Genomic DNA, 21,616 nt, shown 5'->3' with positions numbered 1-21,616 from the left:
AAAGTGGCATAATGTTTACAAAATATGATCTTTTTTTCAACACATGAAGAACATGGGTTTCTTACGGGTGATGGCCGCCGTCATGGTGACAAGCACAGTGTCCATGGTGACAGTCAGCTACCTGGTTATCTGCGCATGTGCAGTCAGCAGCAGTGGTACACTGAGCGGCCTGTCTACGGCTAAAATTATTAAGAAAATATCACTGAGATCAAAATGTTTTTTGTAATATACACTTCTTTAAGGTGTCTGGATGGTTGAATAATATTTGCCTGAAAGTTATCAATCTTGGTTTTTTGGGGGTTTTTTGTTACCTATAAACTACTGAATTATTTAGTAAAAAAATCATATACTTATGCCTTTAAGTTTGAATATTTAAGAGAGGCAATCAATATAATACAGTATTTCTCATAACATTCCAAACCATTTCAAGTGTTTATATACTAGGGTTGTTTGAAAAGAGTGCGGACAAAGTAATTCACGGAAAAATTACTGTGTACTTTGTAGGATGACGTATGTTTTATTAAAAAACTATCAATTGAAAATAAGTATGCAAATAATCATATAATTTTAATGATTTTTTAAAATACATAACAATTTTAACTTTGCCTGAGTTAGATTTACGGAGCATCATTTCATATTTCCTTTAGGTCGGTTGACGTTTAATAACTGAAAGGCAAACTCTTTTCAACGTAAACACCTTTCAGTTCAACACACTTTTTATGTCATTTAATAGATTTATAGAATGCACTGTCAAAACATTTTTTGTCATTTTTTTTGTATAATGCTTTTTGTGGCATATCGTAGATCATTTAGGACCAAAAATTTTGTTCACGCAGTTTTGAATTAAGATAAGGGTCCAGGTTTAAAATCCGGGTGAAATGGGTGTTGGGGGTGCTCAAAATATCAGTACTTCCATCTTTAAACCTCTTATTACAATTATAATCATTTGTTTTCTAAAAATAAACACATGTAGACCATTTCTAGTAACATTTAAGAACATTTCGGTCTTTATCGGAGATTTTCATGCTTGCACACAAAATTTAATGACGGCCCAGTGCCCCAAGCTGTTCACTGACTTTTACTTTTGTGACTCAAATTTCAAGTGTTAGTCGTCCATATTCGGCAATAAAATGGTCGAAAATTCTTAAGTTTAGTTACAACTTTCACAATCTGACCTTTACGAGTTTTTGAGACGTCTTATGGAGTATCTTGCATTTTCATGCGCTTAAGAGGTATATTTTGGAGTCAGAAAAATGCGTACAAAATATAGAAGAATAAAAAACAACCGTGAGGCATATCTTCTCATGATAATTTAAAAGTTGTATATAGTTATGGTGCATTTAACTAAACAAATCTTTACACATTTAGAAAATACGTTAAGTTTAAATAAGAAAAGTTTCGCTGGAATCATGCGTAAAGTCCACTCAAAATTAAACTTGTCCGCGTACTTTTCTAACAACCCTCGTATCAATGATTTTTTACTTCAAAATAATGAATATTCTTCAAAAATTGACTTTTGTTTGTTTTCATTCATCTGCTTTATAAAATGAATCTTGTAATAGTACTTATTAACAATTGCAATATTTTTTATAAAAGATTATGAATATGAGTTAATTTGTGAACTTTAAGATATTATCAGAATAAAATGTCTCCATGTCTGTTAAAAATGCTTTATAAATTGATCCAGGTTTGATACGCAATGTAACAAAATTATTTTCCTACAAATGATCTTTATCAAAAAGATATATGAAAAAAAGGATGTACAAGCACACATGTACTTAGTTTGGTATAAACTGCTCTCATAAATATGCATCATAGAAACTTTCTGTAAGACTGAATGTTCAATTAAATAAAAGATTTTGCTATTGTGGTATCGTTTCAAAAGCAGATTGAGAAATACGTCATAGCTGAAGAAGGTGTTGGAAGGAATTTTAAAAAAAATCAAAGTTTCAATTGCGAAAAAAAATAATATACATAAACTATTATTTTTGTAAAATCACCAAAACGTAACAGAAACAATGACTTGGGACAGACTAGACAAATATAGTTGTTGTCAAAGTCAAAGCTGCTTAGGTTGGAAAATGATCCATGCATTGACTCCTGATAGGTTAATTTTACTGAAAAGTCTACAAGCTTACCCGTGGCTTCCACACTCACAGTGACCTTGGTCGTTACACACACCGTTCTGACCGTCAGGACATACACATTGATGTCCGTTATGGCAGAGGGCTCGTCTGAAAGTATTAAGTATAAAGAATTATCACACAGATGAAATAATTCAAAGATAAGGGGATTAATTACACATTAGTTTTAATGTAATCCGTGGAAGAAAAACAAAAAAACTGGTTATTTACCGTGATATTAATTAATCAAATGATAAAAATAACAGCCCTAATATTTTTATTAAAATATATACATTCTTTTTAAAGTATGTTAAGTTTTCTCTTTAAGAACTTTTAAGCAGACTCATAGATCAAGAGTTTTAATAAAACTGCATCCGATCAATTGGAAAAACCATAAGTTTTAAACTTAATTCAGGCTAATTAAATAGCAAGAACTGTTCAAATAATTTAGCACAGCAAGAACTGTTAGAGTACTTTTGCTTAAGCCTCTTTCACAATTGGCGCACGAGCACTTTACAATCTTTGCAATCGGATTTTTTTTAGATTCGCACGAGCTCTCTTATACGTTGCAGAAGGTCTCGCATTCGTTGCATGCGTTTTATACTCGCATCAAGTCTCTTAAAAAAGTGGACATGCACACTATTCAGACGCGACCGACTGCGATCCAAATCATCGCAGTGCAACGCACGAACAATATAGTACGAACGTTTTACAACGTTTTGTGTACTCGCATGAGTGATGCACGATTTTTAAAGGTCGTAAGATGAATCGCTGCTCTAAATGCGTGTGTTTTGCGACCATGAGACTGTTGCTCAACATGTCTAATGAAATCTTGCAATGTTTTACTATCATTGCACGACTTATCAGCTTCAATATGCCACTAGTATACATTCCCTGTATAAGCATCTCTGTTTCTGACCACAATTGACAATAAACATTAATTGCATGATGGTGAGGGAAATATGAAGATTTATTACTCCAAGAAAAATCATATTTACCGAAGGCTTCGCCTTATGAACATTAAAGCAATAATCGTTTCATTATATCGAACAACATATGATTAAACAAAATACGTTGATATATAAAAATTGTTTGACTTTTCAATAGCAATAACGTCGTGATTGTTTGATTTCCTATGTTACTGTCTCACTTTTCTTTCATAATTTTGAATCATAGATAGTTAAGTTGGTTTTATGATATAAAGAGAATCATAATGAATAATATATCTTTGATTTAATCATGTTTGTCGACATTGTATGCTCATATCGGCTTTTTCATTATGAAATCGCCTTGTCACGTAACTTTCTAGACCAATCACATATATTAGAATAATCATATTGAGGTATTATAATAAATACTGCTGCGTCTCTGTTTCTTTTGCATGGGCGACATGTTCTCTCGCTTTTAAGCATGTCTACTGAAGAGCGTCGGAAATAGGCGGTATATTCCCCCTTTGACTCGCACGAGCATTCGTACCATGGAACGCATGATCGCACGTCCAATCGCATTGGCGCACGTTCAATCGTCCGATCAACTGGTCTCTCGCACAGTTGCTTTTATTGTACAACAGTCGCATATAGACGCAAGATATATCGCAAGATTTAATGCGTTTACATCGCACAACGCTCGCTTAGATAGTGCGCATTTCGTACGAATACTTATTCAAATGCTATTATTTCGGAAACAGTTTACGATTCATATCTAATTTTTTCGGTCGCACGAATATTTTGTCGCTTCTGATCGTGCGCCAAATGTGAAAGGGGCTTTTAGAAGCAAGTACATGGATACATATATTTTTACGGATTTTATACAGTTTAAAATTATGCTGCAGATCCCTTTGTTACTTTATTTCTAAAAAACCAATGGGGCAATTTGCAGTTATTCTGTGGAACACTTTGGCACATTAAACATGCAGGTACTTAAAATGGAATTAAATTTTAATTTTTTGTAGAAACCTAAATAAATAATATTGTTTTTAAAAATCCTTACGGGTGATGGCCGCTGTCATGGTGACAAGTGCAGTGTCCATGGTGACATTCTGCTACCTGGTTACTGGCGCATGAGCAGTCAGCAGCGGTTGTACACTGGTCTAATTGTCTTCGTCTATGAAAAAATTAGGTGTATTTGCTTGTGTTTGCAAATGAGAACTTTGCAAAAAGGCAGTAGCACATCTATGTTTTGCTATGATATCTTTTAAGTTTTGAATCATTGCCATTTCAATCTTTGGCCGGTCAAATCAATATCATTGTTACTGTACAATGCTATTTACTACCAGTTTTTATCCTGTTTTTGATTTCTTTAAAATCTAATTAGTTTTTGAGAAAAGATAAGGCCTTAAACCTTTTGTATTGTTTTCATATATAGCAATACTTTACAAAATAAGGTTTCTGCAAGTTTCAATATTAAGATAGAAAAATTAGGGAAACATTTATAGTAATTGTAAAGTCGTTCTATAAGCTGAAGTTATTTAAAAAAAACAATGAGCATCTTAATATGAAAGCTTTTTTTGTATAACAGAGCTAGAAGTGAGGATGCTTTTAAAACGTTTTTCAAATACCAAAATGAGCGGTATTAATTGAAATCTTTTCAGGCCTTTTTATTTATTTAAGCAATGTACTGATTGCTACCCGTTTTATATGAATTTGAAATGGATAGGGACAGTTTCCGCTTAAATAAACCGCGAAATCGGTTGTTAAAATTAACGCATTTTTCATAAACCGCTTATTTTCTCTTTATTTTACAACTACTGCATACAAATGGAATGCAAGTATCTTACGGGTGATGGCCACCGTCATGGTGACAGGCACAGTGTCCATGGTGACAGTCAGCTACCTGGTTATCTGCGCATGTGCAGTCAGCAGCAGTGGTACACTGAGCTGCCTGTCTACGGCTACAAATTATAAAATCAAATATACATTCCTTGAAATCAAAGTAGATGTAATTTGAAATACACGCTTCATTAAGGTTACTGGGTGGTTGAATGATATGCACGATCAAATTTTCCGTTACCTATAATTTATTATCTTTCAAAGAAAAAAAACCATAACCTAGCGTTTACATTTGAATATTTCCCAATATCTTTGGAGAGCAATATAGTCCAATATTTACCAAGACCTTTCAGCTTTCTTAAATGTTTACATATCTTTTATTTCTTCTTTAAATTGATGAATACATTTTATAATTATCAAATGTTCTTATAAGTGTCCTTTAGTTGTCTTCATGCATCTTCTAAAAATACAATTGTACAAATTTACCCGTGGCTTCCACACTCACAGTGACCTTGTTCGTTACACACGCCGTTCTGACCGTCAGGACAGGTACACTGATGTCCGTTATGGCAAAGGGCTCGTCTGAAATTTAATAATCATTGTTTAGTCATTTCAACCCTTAAGCAGAGAGAAATAAACAATTTATCATCAACAACGTTAATAGATATGAAAGATGAAGGTGGCATAATGTTTACAAAATATGATCATTTTTTTCAACACATGAAGACTGGGTTTACAATTTAATTCAAAATTAATTATATTATATCTTTATGTATAACAAGAAATAATCTTTATTACAAATGAAGACTGGGTTTCTTACGGGTGATGGCCGCCGTCATGGTGACAAGCACAGTGTCCATGGTGACAGTCAGCGACCTGGTTATCTGCGCATGTGCAGTCAGCAGCAGTGGTACACTGAGCTGCCTGTCTACGTCTGTAAAATTTTCCAATTTTAAAAGAATGATAACGATGTTTTCAATTTGTAGATACCAGTGAATATTAAAATATTCCTTTTAATATCGAAAAAGAAAAAATATAATACTCTATTGTATAAGTCGCTATATTTTTGAGAAAGCAATTTCCAATACTTTTAATTAAGATTTGTTTCTTTAATAAACTGTTTTAATTTCACAATTTTTTTTCAAAACCCTCTTTTGTTCAAGGAATTTAAATACTCTTGTTTTATAAACTCATCGTCTTGCATGTAATAAAGGAAAAGTCTACACACATACCCGTGGTCTCCACACTCACAGTGTCCTTGGTCGTTACACACGCCGTTTTGACCGTCAGGACAAGTACATTGGTGTCCGTTATGGCAAAGGGCTCGTCTGAAAGTATCGAGTATTAAGAATTAACAAAGATTAGAAAATTGAAAGAGGAAGTGATTAATTAAAGATTTGTTTTAATGTACTCCGCGAAGGTAAAAAATAAACGGGTCATTATGCGTGATATATCAATCAAAGAATAAAAGTAAAAGCACTTATGTTTGTGTAAAATATATACATTCTTTTATAGTATGTTAAATAAGTTTTATCTTAAAAAACTTTTAAGTAGGCGTATGGATCAAGAGTTTTGATAAATCTGCATCCGATAATTTGGAAATATTATAAGTTCAAATCTTAATTCACGCTCGTGTTAACAAATTAGCAAGAACTGTTAAAATAATTTACTAAGCAAGAACTGTTAAAATAATCTCGTTTAGAAAGAAATGTTCGAATAATTTTGCTTGGGAAGCAAGTGCATGAAGTGAATTAATGATCATTAGGTGATGTTGGAGTGCATTCTAAACTCTTATGATCTTGTTGCATATTACAGATCTTGACTAAGTAATGGCACGTTATTTTTTCTATTAAAATTTTGAAATACATTTCATTTTACAAAGCAAAAGTCGTGAAAGTAAATACAATGCCACCGGGCTTAATATGGTCTATACAGCGGTTAGTACGATATGGTTTAAACACTTCCTCCCGAAAAAAACAACAAAACTTTGAGCACAATTTATCAGCTGAGCTTTTTCTATCCTTAGGTAATTTAAAAGATGATTGATTTTTAAATATAATTTTTTTTTAAAGAAAACAAGCTTAATATTGTAGACGTTAAAAAAGAAGTGATATCAATTGTTTATTAGAACAGCAAAAATTCAACAATATATCGACTTCTTTATACTGTGGTTTCATCAATATTCGTTGAATACCAATTTTCGTGGATTTCGTTTTTAAGTTTATCCACGAATTTAAATATTCATTGAATTACAATTTCTACTAACATTTTGTATTGATAGGATCATTTGCCACGAATTTAGGTATTCTTGAAACTGTGATTTTCACTTTATCCACGAAAATTGATACCCACGAAAATTAATGAAACCACAGTATTATATGAAAATGCGAATGTCAGATTGGTTTTACGACAAAGTATATTGTATTTATACATAAAAGCAGTGATTTCCTTACGGGTGATGGCCGCCGTCATGGTGACAAGCACAGTGTCCATGGTGGCAGTCAGCTACCTGGTTATCTGCGCATGTGCAGTCAGCAGCAGTGGTACATGTAGCTGCCTGCCTCCTTCAACCATTAGAATATAAATTCTTCATTAAAAATTATTGATAAGATTAGAGTTTGCAAACATTTAATTTCACTAAATCACCTATAGACTTTGAAAATTTAGCGAACCAGCCCTTGTCAAATTTGTTGTTATAACCACTATGGTCTTGATACAATTTGTTCGCAAACAGTAGTCGTCGTCAACTTGTTTATCTTCAGTAAATCGCAAAATAATGTCGCCGCAAATAAAAGTTGGTTTACACTTTGCATCTTTATTACACTTGCAAAAAAAGACTTGCGATCTTGGAGCTGCAGCCTGTCTGGCATTACATATTAATGCTTTTGAATACCAATATAGCATACAAGTTGTAATTTGTACAATTACACTTTATTTATGAACAATTGCTTCATGCATAAACATTAGTCACGTAATTTTTCCATATTTCTGATTAAAATCAGAAAATTATATGTACCCGGTAATATTAAATTTGTAATAAAAAGTGTGGCGGGATTTTTGTTTGTTTTTGATTTTAATTTATCTTTTTTTTGTGTGGTTTGTCATCTTTTATGTTTATTTCGTTTTTTAAAAATATTATTGCTAGGTTGGGAGGCCCAATATAAAGTTTTTCCAGCATAGTTTTAAGAAAGTCTAGAATTCCGTTTTAACGTACATGTAACTACTAGTATGTTGATAAACCTTTAGCGCATTAGAGGCTATGTTCAGAGAAATGGTTTACAAATTAGAAAAGGACATAATCTCAAAGGCTTGGATACAACTTGTATTATAAAGTTTGGATATTTATGTACATAAATCAAAATAAATCAAAATAACTAGTCAATGTCTGTATTCTTAAATATATATTAGCAAGCTTCGATTTTTTTTAATTTAATTATTGTATTAGTATTCTTACCTCACATTAGCTGCTGCAAACCCTATAAATAAGATTTATTCACGTTTCAGTTTGTTCTTCTCATGCATCACCCTTAAGTATATTTTCAAATATATTCTCACCTTACCTTTTCTTATTGTATTTGTATAACACTTTAACTTTGAATTATTTTTCAATTTAATCTAAACCCACATTGAAATGCTCACAAGTTCAACAAACCTACTGGGAATATTTGGATGTTGTACAATTATCATATCACTTTATTTTATTATTATACATCGTATGAATTATAAAAAAAAATATGTTAATTCCTTAAACAACTTAAAAAAGAAAAGAATACGTTTTATATATTTGGGCAAACAATTTAAAAAGAAAAACTGCCCCCTCAAGGTTTTGAAATTACATTTACAAAATTAGATCCCAATTTGTTTACAATATTTATTACTTCTAACCTGCAAGGGCGATCACTGCTAAGAGTTGATAAATCCTCATGACTTTTGTATAGAACTTACACTGGTGACTTAATCTACGTGCTCGGTATAAATACTCAAAATATGGTGTCAAGACCTGATAAGAGATTTGTGGTACGGCTAAAGACTTCCTGTGACACATAACATGCCATAACAAAGGTCTCACAATAACTATATACAGTACCGATCAGACCCAACCTAACAAACTGTAAAACACTTTTAAACTCTTAACTTTTTCTTTCGGGTTTTACTCTTACTTTACTCCGGGTTTACTAAAGTGGACCCAGAATGAACCCAAAGTAAACCCAGAGTGGACACAAAGTATAACCCTGATCAAAAGTATACCCCTGAAAGCAGACGCTGCACGTGATTTTGGAATATAAAATTGGCAGGTATTACAAGAAGTAAGATGATAAGATAAAAAACAGGTCTGCTTCACACTTCAGTCTGTACAGTGGACCCAAAAGGCAAACTCCAAGTAAACCCAAGATAACCCCGAGTGAACGCAATTTAAAAAAAAAACAAGCCTAGAATAAATCCGAAAGTAAACTAAGGGCTTAGTTGTGGTCTGCTGGTGTAAGGTTAGGTCTGATTGGTACTGTATTTGTATTTAAACAATTATGATTTGTTATATTATACCAAACACTTATACCAGGCAATTTTGAGAGGTTCCACTTATACTGCTTTACCTCAAGAAAAAAGAGAAAAATTGATTTAACTGAGCGTCCAGATAGGTTCTGTAGAATACATTTCACCGGTATCTCTGGGTATTTAAATCTAATAATATTGACACTCGGTTATGCGTAGAACAGGCTCAAAAAATTCATTAAACCAGTCTTTCAATGATTTATGCAGCATAATGTATGCAAATGCTTAATATCTGAAATAACAAAATCAATGTATTTTATCATTTTAATGCTATTCAGGTCAGGTAATCTCTGAATCTTGACACAGTCCAAAATATGTATATATCTTAAAGAAACTTCTAAACTTACTGGAATGGCACCTGGTATAACAAAGTTTATTCCCCTTTTAAACTATTGTATTTAACATTTGTTAACGATTGGATGTTACAATAAATATTTAATTGTTATATTTAATCAGTCTGACGACCAGACAATATCCAGTAACTGGGGAAATAACAAGATTTGTTCTATTTGCTTGATAGGTATTTTTTATTCATATTTATTATGTATTTATTCACAAACTATGCATGTACAAAGATCGTTTCAATCGTGACATCAAATATGAAAAAAATGAAAACTCAAGTAACCAATATTTTTTAGATGACCCGCCAACTATCTTTGACCTCATTTTCTTTCCGGATGTTTGATGAATGGTAAGAGTAGATGTCAACATATAACATAACATATGTTTGATAGGTATTTATATAAATTTCAATTTTAAAAAGTATTTGCGGAGTAGGAGAATGTAATCGCTGATTATCGTATCTATTTTCGTTTGTCCAAATTGTGCCTATATGAGTTCAATAACTAACCCAATATAGAGATGTTGCTTTAATGTAAACGTCACAAGTCGTAGTTACCACAAGTGAACCTAGGCCTACTTTCCAATGACTAACACGAAACGACGCCAGTCAGCAATTTATTTGGGTTGATTTGAGTTCAATGTAGAACACGATGATTTTACCTTTATAAACTTGAACATAAACTAATATTACTAACAATACTAAAGGAACACACCTAAACACGCTTTTTGTGTTTTTGCTATCCACGATGTTTAGTTTTTACTGTATATGGAACTCGTATGAACTCTTTGAAAAACCGGTTTTTTATCGTCAGATTATACAATTTTGGCGTGTGTGTATAATATTAGTCTTATTAATGACCTTTTTTATATTCACAAGACAACAGTAAGAGTTTTGTTGATAGTATGAAGAATGTGATTCTCCATCAACTGTAATAAAAATGTTTTACTCCTGGGATGCGTTCAGTTGTGTCAAATAAGTGTACATGTACATGTAAGTAATGACGAACGTTTAAAGAGGCCTATTTGTTTTGGTTTTGAGGAAACACTACAATAGCATTTTTTAACCTAATGTAATTTACACCAAACTCTTTGCAAAGTTTCAAAAAAACTATCGTGTGGTTCTTTCCATTAACTATAGAAATACATTGTTTACAGAAAATATCACTTTATGCATTTGAAAGCAGATTTTAAAAAAAAAAAATTACAATAGCGATTTTTGTCAAATTGTAATGTGATTACTTATATAATTTTCTACCTATGTAAAATTGATAAAAGTTTACCCTTTAAATTTAAGTGGGGTCATCTCAAAATATCAAAATGCACCAAATTTTGTTATATGTTTGGAATTTTACAAACTGAGATAGGTACAAGAGATAAATTAAAAAATTAGGACAATAATCCTCGTGATACAAAGCAGCAGTATACGGTGTATAAAATTGCCAAGGCGTACGATTCTCACTATTTTTTCTTTCCTTTCATTTCAAATTACAGCAGGTCTTCTTAAATAATTTGTTCCTTGAACTAAAGCACTATATTCCAAGCACACATATATCTAAAATAACGATTTAGGTTATCTTCGCTCAATTTTAGATTTGAACTTGAACTCTTTGTACATAGTTATACCGTATATATCCATTTACTGTTCCATTGACACAAATACCCATGTAATTGGACCTTGGAAGCAATCCTTTGTCAATTACATGATTAAGTATTGATTTGTTATGAATCAATGTATAAGGTTAACTTTCTCAGATGATTCACTATTCACACGACTAAAAAATTGTGTTGCAAGTTTTGAGAAAAACATTTTTTTCTGTTGTCTTTTTTTTTCTTCTCGGCTGTAAGATTGGTCTAAAATTGTTTATTCACGATTAAATTACATAATTCAAATGTTTTATTTTATTGACATTAAATAGATAGAAAATCGCAAATGGTCATTGAGAAAAATTCATTGTTATAAATGGTAAGTGTCTATATCCGAATTCATTGAGCTTTTAAAAGACTGTCTTTTTAGTTTTATTATCTCATGATAGAAGCCAATGGAAGTAGGTCCGAGTGAAAATACATTACCAGTATTAAATATTATGATAATATTATTTTTAATTTTAACGCTACAATATTGCATTAAGATGCAATAACGAAAAGAAAACATAAGTGTTTACGTTTTTATTGTGAAACATATGTAAAATAACATTAAAAAATCTTTATGATTTACATATTGTAATAATACATGAGTCAACACAAATTGCATCTCTGGCGAGAATAGTTCCTTGTCTTTCATCTAGTGCAAAATGGTTTGAACACATCAATTATATTCCTGCAACTAATCGATGATTCACATATATGCAAACAGTTCATTCTTTAGTTTTTTCATTCAAAAAGTTTTTGATAGTATTTTCTCTTATGATGATCACCAGTCGCCTCTATTATTGTTCCATGCAGGTATAAGAATCAGTCTTTGTAATTGTAATATACGAGTCTCATTTGATGAATTTCATCCGTTTATGATTTAAGAAAATATTCTATGTCATTTCATGTTTTTTTTTGTTTTGCTTCAATGTTAGATTCAGTGGATATAATTTCCTTTGTTTTTGTTTTATCTACAAGAATCAAGGTAATTTACCTGTATTTGTTATTGTTCAAATAACTACTCCATAGACGGTACTACATAGAAGTAACGCCTGAAAGAAGCAAATGTAAAAGGCATTTAACTTTGTCTTTTGCAATAAACCAATGAATCAAAAGTATCAAATCATAAAAACAAATGGCTGCTGGAATGACAGATACATACAGGTATTTGTGGGGGTGGTTCATCGGAGACGGGATGTCAAGATGGGGTATGATAGAGGGACACGAGCGGGCCCATCCGATGTTTTCCTCTTTATTTTGATCCTTCAGCCAGAGAAAAAGAGGTTTGAAGTATCTCAGGAGAGGTGTCATGCTTAGCTTCCTCTGTCCAGTGAGAATTTTCATCACGTTCTGCCATGGCTGTGAGGAACCTAAACTCAGTGCTTTCCTACGTATGAGAAAAATAACCTTATATTACCCACAGGTGAGAAAGCAATCTGTCCATATTTCAACAGCATTTCCTATTCTGATTGATTTTTTTTATATAAATATTTGTATAAAATATTTTCATTCCAATTAATATACATTTAAAATGAAAAAATAAAATAATGGTTAAAAGTATAAAGTACTAATATAAAAAAATAAGAAGTATTTAAATATATAAATTATGTATTTCCGTATAAATAAAGACACAAACAGTTATGTACCTTAGAGCTTTTCCTGCTGCCTTGCTTCCGTAAATATTACACCTGTGTAAATCTCCTTGATGACCTGATGTCTTGCATAAAGCCTCATGCCATTGGAATTGCAAAATTACACTAATGAAATGTCTGGATAAAAACAAGGGATCCTATAGTCTTCTAAGGGTGTTCAATCATAAAATTTAATAGCAGGATAAAATATCAACATAAGAAAAGTTCTCTCTTTAATTAGTGATAGTCTCTTTTATATAAACTAGAACTTTTTATGTCTTCTTTGTGCATACGTTTACTTAATGATTTTTTCAATGATTTTGAACGATTTAATAGATTCAGAGAGCGAGGAAATGAAATGGAAGTAAAAGCATGGTTACCTAATTAAGGGGATACTACCAGTCACGTAGAAGTGCGCGGCAGGATCAAAGTCCCCCGAAGATCGTGCAACAGGCGGAGAAACTCCTTCATAACGACATCTGCTTATCAAAATAGGTAAGAAAAATGTTCATGAAATTCGATCATGCCATGGCCAACAATTAAGAGACCTACTGATAAGATTTTGCAGAAAAATACTTTTAATATGAAATACAAACAATGAATCGGGGTACCAAATTGAATCGATGGCTTTTAAGGGCCAGTAATACAATGAACGAACTTGGTCTCCTCATTCTAAAATATTGCAAGTTATAAGCCAAAAATATTGAAGTATTTATAACCAATAAGAGTACCGTTAGACTGTAATTTATTGTATTCGGTTTGTAATTGTATATAATGATATATGCTACAAAATTAAGTAATTATATATATATATATATATATATATATATATATATATATATATATATATTAATATATATATATATATATATATATATATATATATATATATATATATATATATATATATATATCACTTTCAATCATTTCTTTTTTTTTTACAAAATCCTTTTAACCCATCTCTGACATTTCTTTTTAGGGTTGCACAAAACGTAATCAAGTTTTAAAATATGTCTAAAATATATGCATAAGAAGTCATATTATTCATGCTAAATACCTAGATTTTATAAGCTGATAAGGTCTGCCCTTGATTAATTGTGTCAAACCAATTTAACCAAAGCCAAGAAATGTGAGATAGAACAATAGATTGACCAATATGAACTGAGCAAAAACGTGTAGTAGAACAGTAAATGGACCGATATGAATTTGGCACGAATATGTGATAAAACAATAGATTGACCAACATGAACTGTTTAAGAATGCTGGTAGAACAACAGATTAGCCGATATAAATTGGGTCTAATGTATGGTAAACGATTAGATTGACAAATGTGAACTGGGCAAGAATATGTAGTAGAACATTAGATTGACCGATATGAACTTTGCGAGACCAAAAGATTGAACAGCATGGACTGGGCACTAATGTGTAGAAGAACAATATATAGGTCAATATGAATTGGGCATTAATGTATGGTAATACATAAGATTTACAATAATCAACTGGGATGAATACTAGTAATTCGATAAGAATGAAATGTCAATCAAACCTTTCAAAACATCCAATGATACATTCAACCTTTCAAAACATCAAATGATACTTCAAACCTTTCAAAACATCAAATGATACATCAAAAATTCACAACACATCCAATGATACATCAAACCCAACAACACATGTACATCCAATGATACCTCAAATTCACAACGCATCCAATGATATATCAAATTCACAACACACCCAATAATACATCAAACCCAACAACACATGTACATCCAATGATACCTCAAATTCACAACGCATCCAATGATACCTCAAATTCACAACACATCCAATGATACATCAAATTCACAACACATCCAATGATACATCAAATTCACAACACATCCAATGATACATCAAATTCACAGCACATTCAATGATACCTCAAATTCACAACGCATCCAATGATATATCAAATTCACAACACATCCAATGATACATCAAATTCAAAACACATCCAATGATACATCAAACCCAACAACACATGTACATCCATTGACGCATTCAATTAGAAATACATGAAATATCCAACCTGTTATTCCACCATTCCTTGTTGTAGTCTGACGGTAGAATCAGACCTCTAAAAACGTTCCATCGCCAGTGGTCTACTGCAAAAGCATATGGTAACACAGCCACCTTTTCTAATGCCAGCTTTAGCAGATAATTGATATCTTGCTCTGAAAAATAATTGAATGTCATGTTTTTTTAGTAGCAAAAAAAATAATTTAAATTTTAAAGTAATAAACTCTTTTTTTTCTATTAAAATTCACTTTTTTGGCAAATTAAATGATTGTGAATTCGAATTACCTCGGTCCTCGGGTGTTGGTCCAATAAATCCAATTTTCTGATGATGATCTTGTGTATTTATTGACAAAGCGGCCAAATTCGCAAAAGCGTCATGAAAGGCTAAAGGCGGGACAAATTCAAATTATGTAACAAATACTAAACTAAAAAAGGAAATAAAATCATCTGATAACTGGATACAATAAGCATCATTATTTCAAAGTTTATTTGAATCTTGACTATTTAGTCTCCCTACTCAAATACATGAGCTTTTAAATATTTTTTGAGACGAATTTAATTTGATGTTATGACCCTACCACGTGTATGCAATGTGCTAAAAATGAGTACGCAATAGTTTACACTACCAACCAAATTACATGCCACAATAAGAAAAGGCCCATAGTGATTTTATACCAATGTCTTTTCTTTTAAAAGAAATTTATTAAACAAGCTTATGTCCGTTATTCAATTTTATTTCCTTTGTGTAAAAAATGAAACATGTGAAGGAAAACCAATGCCATATTTTGTATAATAAATCAGTCAATGGAGCAAGTATAACGTCATCATTGGTAGTCTCAAGTAAATTTGTTTTCAAAAGATAAGTCTTATCTTTTGGATAGAACCACGCTGTTGTATTCAATGCATGGTCAACCTAAAATATCAATGACAATTTATGTGGGCCTTGGTATCTCTCGTCTTGGAGTATCTTACAACCAAGCAAACACGTCAGCGTAAATTTAATGTCAAGGTGACCTACAATGATGCGCTCATCTTTAGGTTAGTACAGATATTAACGCTCGTACCTGGATTTGCACCATTCCGGAAAATCGCGGGCTGTTTTTTGTAGCTCTGGTAATAAACAATATGGCCAACTTCCCGGTGTGTCATCTCCAAGTCATCTTCGTCAATGTTTGTACAAGCTTTTATTCTAAAATATCAAAATTGTCAAATTATTCTAAACGTACAAGCTTTTGCTCTGTAAATCAAATAATTGTAAGTGTCCAAGCCTTCAAACAAATATCCCATTGATCTACTACAGTTTTAATATTACACTCTCCCACCATCACTAAATATAAAAATGATGATCCCAACACTAGTGTAGATAATTCTTTACTTATTTTGTCATGTAACCATAACTAGCAGGATTTCAAATTTAAGTACGATATATTTCAGAATATAATTCAGCTACTTCCAATAAATCATCTAATTTGTCAGCAACAACACTTTGTTGGACATTGGAAAACCGGTATATCACCAATTATAGTAATTCTAAACACATGAAATTGTTCAAGATGGAATAAAATATTGTTTCTGATAAAATGTTAATGCTAGTATTTTATATAGTATAACGATATCATTCCGTAATTTAGTCTACTATGACATCACAAACAGTAAAGCAACGTAAAGTATAGAGTTCTGTGTATACTAAACTCACTATTTTTTTCTCAAGTACGATCTTAATCTATGATTTTCCCATCTATATCATGGCCTTCGGAATAACCCTGACTTTATCTAATCTATGTAGTCTTAGGTAACATATCATTGGAACCTATTTTCAATACTACATAACAGAATGTAATAATTCAGTTATGTTTTCTTCTTTGAGACTTGTCTCTTTCATAATGTTTTCACGTCTCTTTTTAAATGAGACCATGTATATTAAGTTAATTTCAACTACGTGCATGCAATTTTTTTCCATTTTGTTTTTTCAATCTTTTGAGATTTCTTCAGAGATCTGAAATTGTTTAACCATTTGTACTTTAATTCAGTACTTTCACCTGTGTGTTTGTCATGAAGGAAAACTTACTATCAACCATGTTTTCGGCATAAAGTGAAACTTGTTTGAATATTGTTTCATGTTTAATAATTCCAATTTACAACTGTCGTGGAATAGAATTTTAACCACTGATGTTATAATTTTGTACAGTCCAGAATGTTTTATTATAGAAAAGAGGTTGTTAAGGAAACCATTTATACTATAACAGTTCAATAAACCAGCATTATCAACTATATTTTGTCATGTATAAAAATTATTACATGTTTTAATGTTGTTTAAAACTTGTTTACTATCAACTATATTTCAGTCATAGAATAAACCTTGTTGACTGCCAACTATATTTCTGTCATAGAGTAAACCTTGTTGACTGCCAACTATATTTCTCTCATAGAGTAAAACTTGTTTCCTGTCAACTATGTTTCCGTCATAAAGTAAACCTTGTTAACTGTCAAATATTATTCCGTCATCGTGTAAAACTTGTCTACCATCAATTATGTTTCTGTTGTAGAGTAAGACTTGTTTATTGTCAAATATGTATCGTCATAGAGTAAAACTTGTTGACTTCCAACTGTTTCCATCGTAGTGTCAAACTTGTTTAGTGTCAATTATGTTTCCGTCATAAAGTAATTCTCGTCATGGAGTAAAACTTGTTGACTTCCAATTGTGTTTCCATCAAAGTGTAAAACTTGTTGACTGCTAACTTTATTTCTGTCATAGAGTTAACCTTGTTTACTGTCAACTACTGGAGTATGTTTCCGTCATAGAGTAAACCTTGTTGACTGTCCACAATTTTTCTGTCATACAGTAATCTTTATTACTGTAAACTATGTTTTCGTCATAAAGTAAACCTTGTTCACTGTCAACTATGTTTCTGTCATAGGGTAAAACTTGTTTACGGTTAACTATGTTTCCGTCATAGAGTAAACCTTGTTGACTGTCCACAATTTTTCTGTCATAGAGTTAACCTTGTTTACGGTTAACTATGTTTCCGTCATAGAGTAAACCTTGTTGACTGTCCACAATTTTTCTGTCATAGAGTTAACCTTGTTTACTGTCAACTATGTTTCCGTCATAGAGTAAACCTTGTTTACAGTCAACTATGTTTTAGTCATAAAGTTAACCTTGTTGACTGCCCACTATGATTCCATCATCGTGTTAAACTTGTTTACAGTCAACTATGTTTCCGTCATAGAGTAAAACTTGTTTACTGTCATCTATTTTTCCCGTTTAACAATAAGTTTTAATCCAATATAACGAACAATGTTGTATCACCATCGTTTGATATACTACACCTGTAATCCTCCCCGTCCCCGAAATCCCAGGCTGAGGGCTGACAAAGCACCTGCCTGTCCGTGGGCCTCACAAACATAGACCTCTCCCAGAATTCTTCAGTCAGCGGATCCAGGCCTAAAGACACGTAGAAGTCCTCTGCCAGTCGATACAGCAGGCTAATGTTAAAGTTCTGACAAAATATAAAGACTTCAAGGTATTGGTAATAGATGATCCTCGGAAAGGATTTAGATTTTTCCCCATTAAATTATAGGGAAGTAATGCTTTCACCACAGCTAGTACACTAACCTGTTCTATCATGATTTTTGTTATGTTGACTTTCGGAGCCTTTGGATACGGTTCTAAGAGATTGTAAATTCTATGGATATTACCCCCTTCTAGGGAACCTAAAAATGCACCAGTGGATCATATTCAAATGCATTCTTAAGTATCTAAATTTGTTGAGTGATAGTACGTACCTGGTAATTTTCTGAGATTTTTAAATAATTTGCAAACAAGGACAATCAAACAGTGGTAAAAAATTTGTGAAGTTAGTACAAACCTAGCAGGTGGGCTGGTATATGTCCTGAGCGGGAGAACAGATCCCTCCCGTGCAGCATCAGGAGACGTTTACGTACGTAAGCGTGGATCTCTTGGTAGAGCGGCTGTAGTTCCCGGAACAAGCGTGCGATCTCGTTCCTAAAGTACGCCATCTCGTACTGCTTCCCCCACCAGTCCGCCACGTCCGTGTGACCTTAAAGGAAACCTGATTATCATTCAGTGAACTATAATTAATATCTGAGCACATTTCAACGTGTTTTTTCTCTCGGTCCATAAAGATGTAAGAACAAGGTCTATGGGTTTTCGCCGGTGGAATATTTCGTCTTACCATTATATTGAACAGCCTTGTTTAGATAGGTAGTGAGGTTTGTGAATTGTTTTCTGATGTCACTTCCGGTCACATGACGCCAGCCCTCCCAAACCGTCATCAGTTCTTCACTGTCGCGGCTGTTCCTCATAATCTGTTCTAATCCTGTTGTTAAAAATAACAGGTTCAAAATCATAAATAAGATTATAACCTAAAAAAGTGTATTACTGCCAAGTAAAAAAATGTACTCACGACGCATTTGTCGAGATGTAAGGTGAAACAATGCATTGAGTGACGAGTACAAATAGTTTAATACCAGTGACCTGTGTGTAAAAGTGTCCAGTTTGAGAGTGATGGGCTGGACGGTGACCCCTGACCTACCCTCTTGATGGAGACAGTTCATCCGCGGCAGACAGAAGTACGCCTCCCTGTACGTCTGCTGGATGTCTGATTGGCTCCTCTTTAGCTGTCAACAAAAATTATCATCTTTATAGAACAGTAAAAGAATAGAATTATCATCTTTATAGACCAGTAAAAGAATAGAATTATCATCTTTATATACAAGAATAGAATTATCATCTTTATATACAAGAAGAGAATTATCATCTTTATATACAAGAAGAGAATTATCATCTTTATATAACAGTAAAAGAATAGAATTATCATCTATAGTCCTGTTATTTGGCGGATTTGTTTGGTACATCTTCCCAAGTCAAGGGTTACTGATTCGCCCTTGACTTGGGAAGATGTGTTTGGTAATTAATGCATTTGTATATTGTAATGGGCTAGAAAATGAGAAAGGCTTCAAATGAACATAATTTTACTCTTTCTTTGTGTTTACTTTGTACAGAATAAATATGAAATATTTTCTTTTATGTTCTCTTGGTGCAAATGCCTTTAATATAGAAGCCATATGTCATAAAGTTCTTAAAAAGTTTCATGTGAAAATATGAAGTAACGTAAAACATTTATCCTTTTAACGTCATTTAAAGTTATTGAGTGCAAGTCAATGAAACAATTGGATAAAAAACATCTTCTACAATATACCAAAACAATTGAACAGTAACACACCATAATCTTTTTTTTTTTAAATAAAATGTTGTTTTATGGCGGCAAAAATTGACTCTAGATCTAATCCTAGATAATTTTCTGAATGTGATGTTTAACTGAGAGTAACAATACCTTCTGTACCAGTTCCGAGTCGTTCGTGGCGTACGGTCCGGATCTCTCTATAATCTGCGTCAGCTGTCGTCTTAACGTGGTGTTTCTGAACTTCTGAATCTCAAACATCTGGGCGAACCTGGTCGCCTCTTTGTCAAAGCCCGCCAGGTTTTTGGAGATTCTGTTCTGTGAAGAAATAAGAAAATCAAGTACCATGTATTTCTCTTCAGTAACTACTAAATTATGTATAATGTGAGGGACTAACGTTCGTGGCTTTCGTGGGTAACCCTTGCCCACGAACATATATCCCCACGAAAGTATATACAAGCATTTCTTTAATATCTATTTACGAAAAAGAACCATCGACTATCACCGAAATTACGTCTCCACGAACCAGGACAATTTTGGCTAACACGAACATTAATTGACCCCCACGAATGAAAATATTTCCACAGCATGTAACGTAACTTACAAAGTTATTAAACATTCAAATAATTGACAACTAATTCATTTAAACAGTATGGAGAATAGCCTTTGTTATTTAAAAAAAAAATTAATAAAAATGCGCTAATTGGCCCCTCCATATTTTTGTCTGATCGTTTAATTAAAAAAAACAGTGTTAAGTGCCTGTAATATTTTTTGACATTTATATCAATTAACTAAATAAGGGGTAAAAATACTTTCTTCTTTCACTTTGTCTCTTTAATAATTGTTTCAGATGTGATTATCGTTTAGTCGGTGGAAAGTGAAAAACTTTATACCTGTAATGTCAGATTCATATTCTTCTCTTTTTTTTATCAAAAATATTTTTTTTACTTTTTCAAGATGCCACGTTGCTTATAATTGGGTACTCACCATTTTCTCTTCATTTTCAGTTGTTATATTTGTATAATATTCCCAAGCTGATTTATAGAACACATTCCATAATATCTTATACGTTTCATCGTGATCTACGACAAATTCTAGCGCCGTTTTCTCGTCTTGTATTTTGATAGAGTCTGCGCTTGCGCTCTGTATAACATACAGAATCTTTAGTGCATGTATCAAAATCATCTTCGCCATTTTGATTACTGAACGCAGCCCGTACTCGCTGCAGATATACAGGAATTCTGTGCAAATATTACCGACTTTGATTTTTTTTTTTTGGTTTAAACTGTCAGTTTACAAAATTAAGT

The 21,616-nt window shown here is 32.4% G+C and overlaps 2 protein-coding genes across 5 annotated transcripts in view; both read right to left on the bottom strand.

The window, feature by feature from the left end:
- The window catches only part of LOC105324941 (cell death abnormality protein 1), a 30,564-nt gene extending 21,733 nt beyond the window's left edge, over positions 1-8,831 (bottom strand). For all 4 annotated transcript variants that reach the window (XM_066083692.1, XM_066083693.1, XM_066083694.1 and 1 more), the window contains exons 1-10: positions 8,777-8,831; positions 8,346-8,367; positions 7,345-7,455; positions 6,124-6,219; positions 5,712-5,825; positions 5,378-5,473; positions 4,900-5,013; positions 4,113-4,226; positions 2,139-2,234; positions 66-179 (exon numbers count right to left, since the gene is read on the bottom strand). In XM_066083692.1, coding sequence (XP_065939764.1) covers positions 66-179; positions 2,139-2,234; positions 4,113-4,226; positions 4,900-5,013; positions 5,378-5,473; positions 5,712-5,825; positions 6,124-6,219; positions 7,345-7,455; positions 8,346-8,367; positions 8,777-8,816 — 917 coding nt within the window. In that variant the 5' untranslated portion in view covers positions 8,817-8,831. The remainder of the gene's footprint in view (positions 1-65; positions 180-2,138; positions 2,235-4,112; positions 4,227-4,899; positions 5,014-5,377; positions 5,474-5,711; positions 5,826-6,123; positions 6,220-7,344; positions 7,456-8,345; positions 8,368-8,776) is intronic.
- Positions 8,832-11,946: 3,115 nt separating this feature from the next.
- LOC105325056 (angiotensin-converting enzyme) lies at positions 11,947-21,555 on the bottom strand. The gene is made up of 15 exons (XM_034460947.2): positions 21,297-21,555; positions 20,463-20,627; positions 19,662-19,746; positions 19,302-19,445; positions 18,975-19,166; positions 18,722-18,819; positions 18,436-18,605; positions 16,170-16,294; positions 15,391-15,489; positions 15,116-15,260; positions 13,425-13,523; positions 13,060-13,182; positions 12,576-12,800; positions 12,408-12,465; positions 11,947-12,107 (listed from the first exon to the last, which is right to left on the bottom strand). Exons 1-14 carry the CDS (start codon positions 21,501-21,503, stop codon positions 12,432-12,434), a joined length of 1,911 nt encoding a protein of 636 aa, XP_034316838.2. The 5' UTR covers positions 21,504-21,555; the 3' UTR covers positions 11,947-12,107; positions 12,408-12,431.
- Positions 21,556-21,616: the final 61 nt, after the last annotated feature.

Source organism: Magallana gigas, chromosome 5 (genome assembly GCF_963853765.1).
Source record: "Magallana gigas chromosome 5, xbMagGiga1.1, whole genome shotgun sequence".
Classification (NCBI taxonomy): Eukaryota; Metazoa; Mollusca; class Bivalvia; order Ostreida; family Ostreidae; genus Magallana; species Magallana gigas.
This window is presented reverse-complemented; position numbering and strand designations above follow the sequence as displayed.

Coding starts and splice junctions, on each gene's coding strand:
- LOC105325056 (XM_034460947.2), bottom strand. CDS start 21,503: ATGGCGAAGATGATTTTGATACATGCACTAAAGATTCTGTATGTTATA. Junction 19,747..20,462: donor ACTCGGAACTGGTACAGAAG/GTATTGTTACTC, acceptor TTTTGTTGACAG/CTAAAGAGGAGCCAATCAGA. Junction 12,801..13,059: donor GCAGCAGGAAAAGCTCTAAG/GTACATAACTGT, acceptor TCTCATACGTAG/GAAAGCACTGAGTTTAGGTT.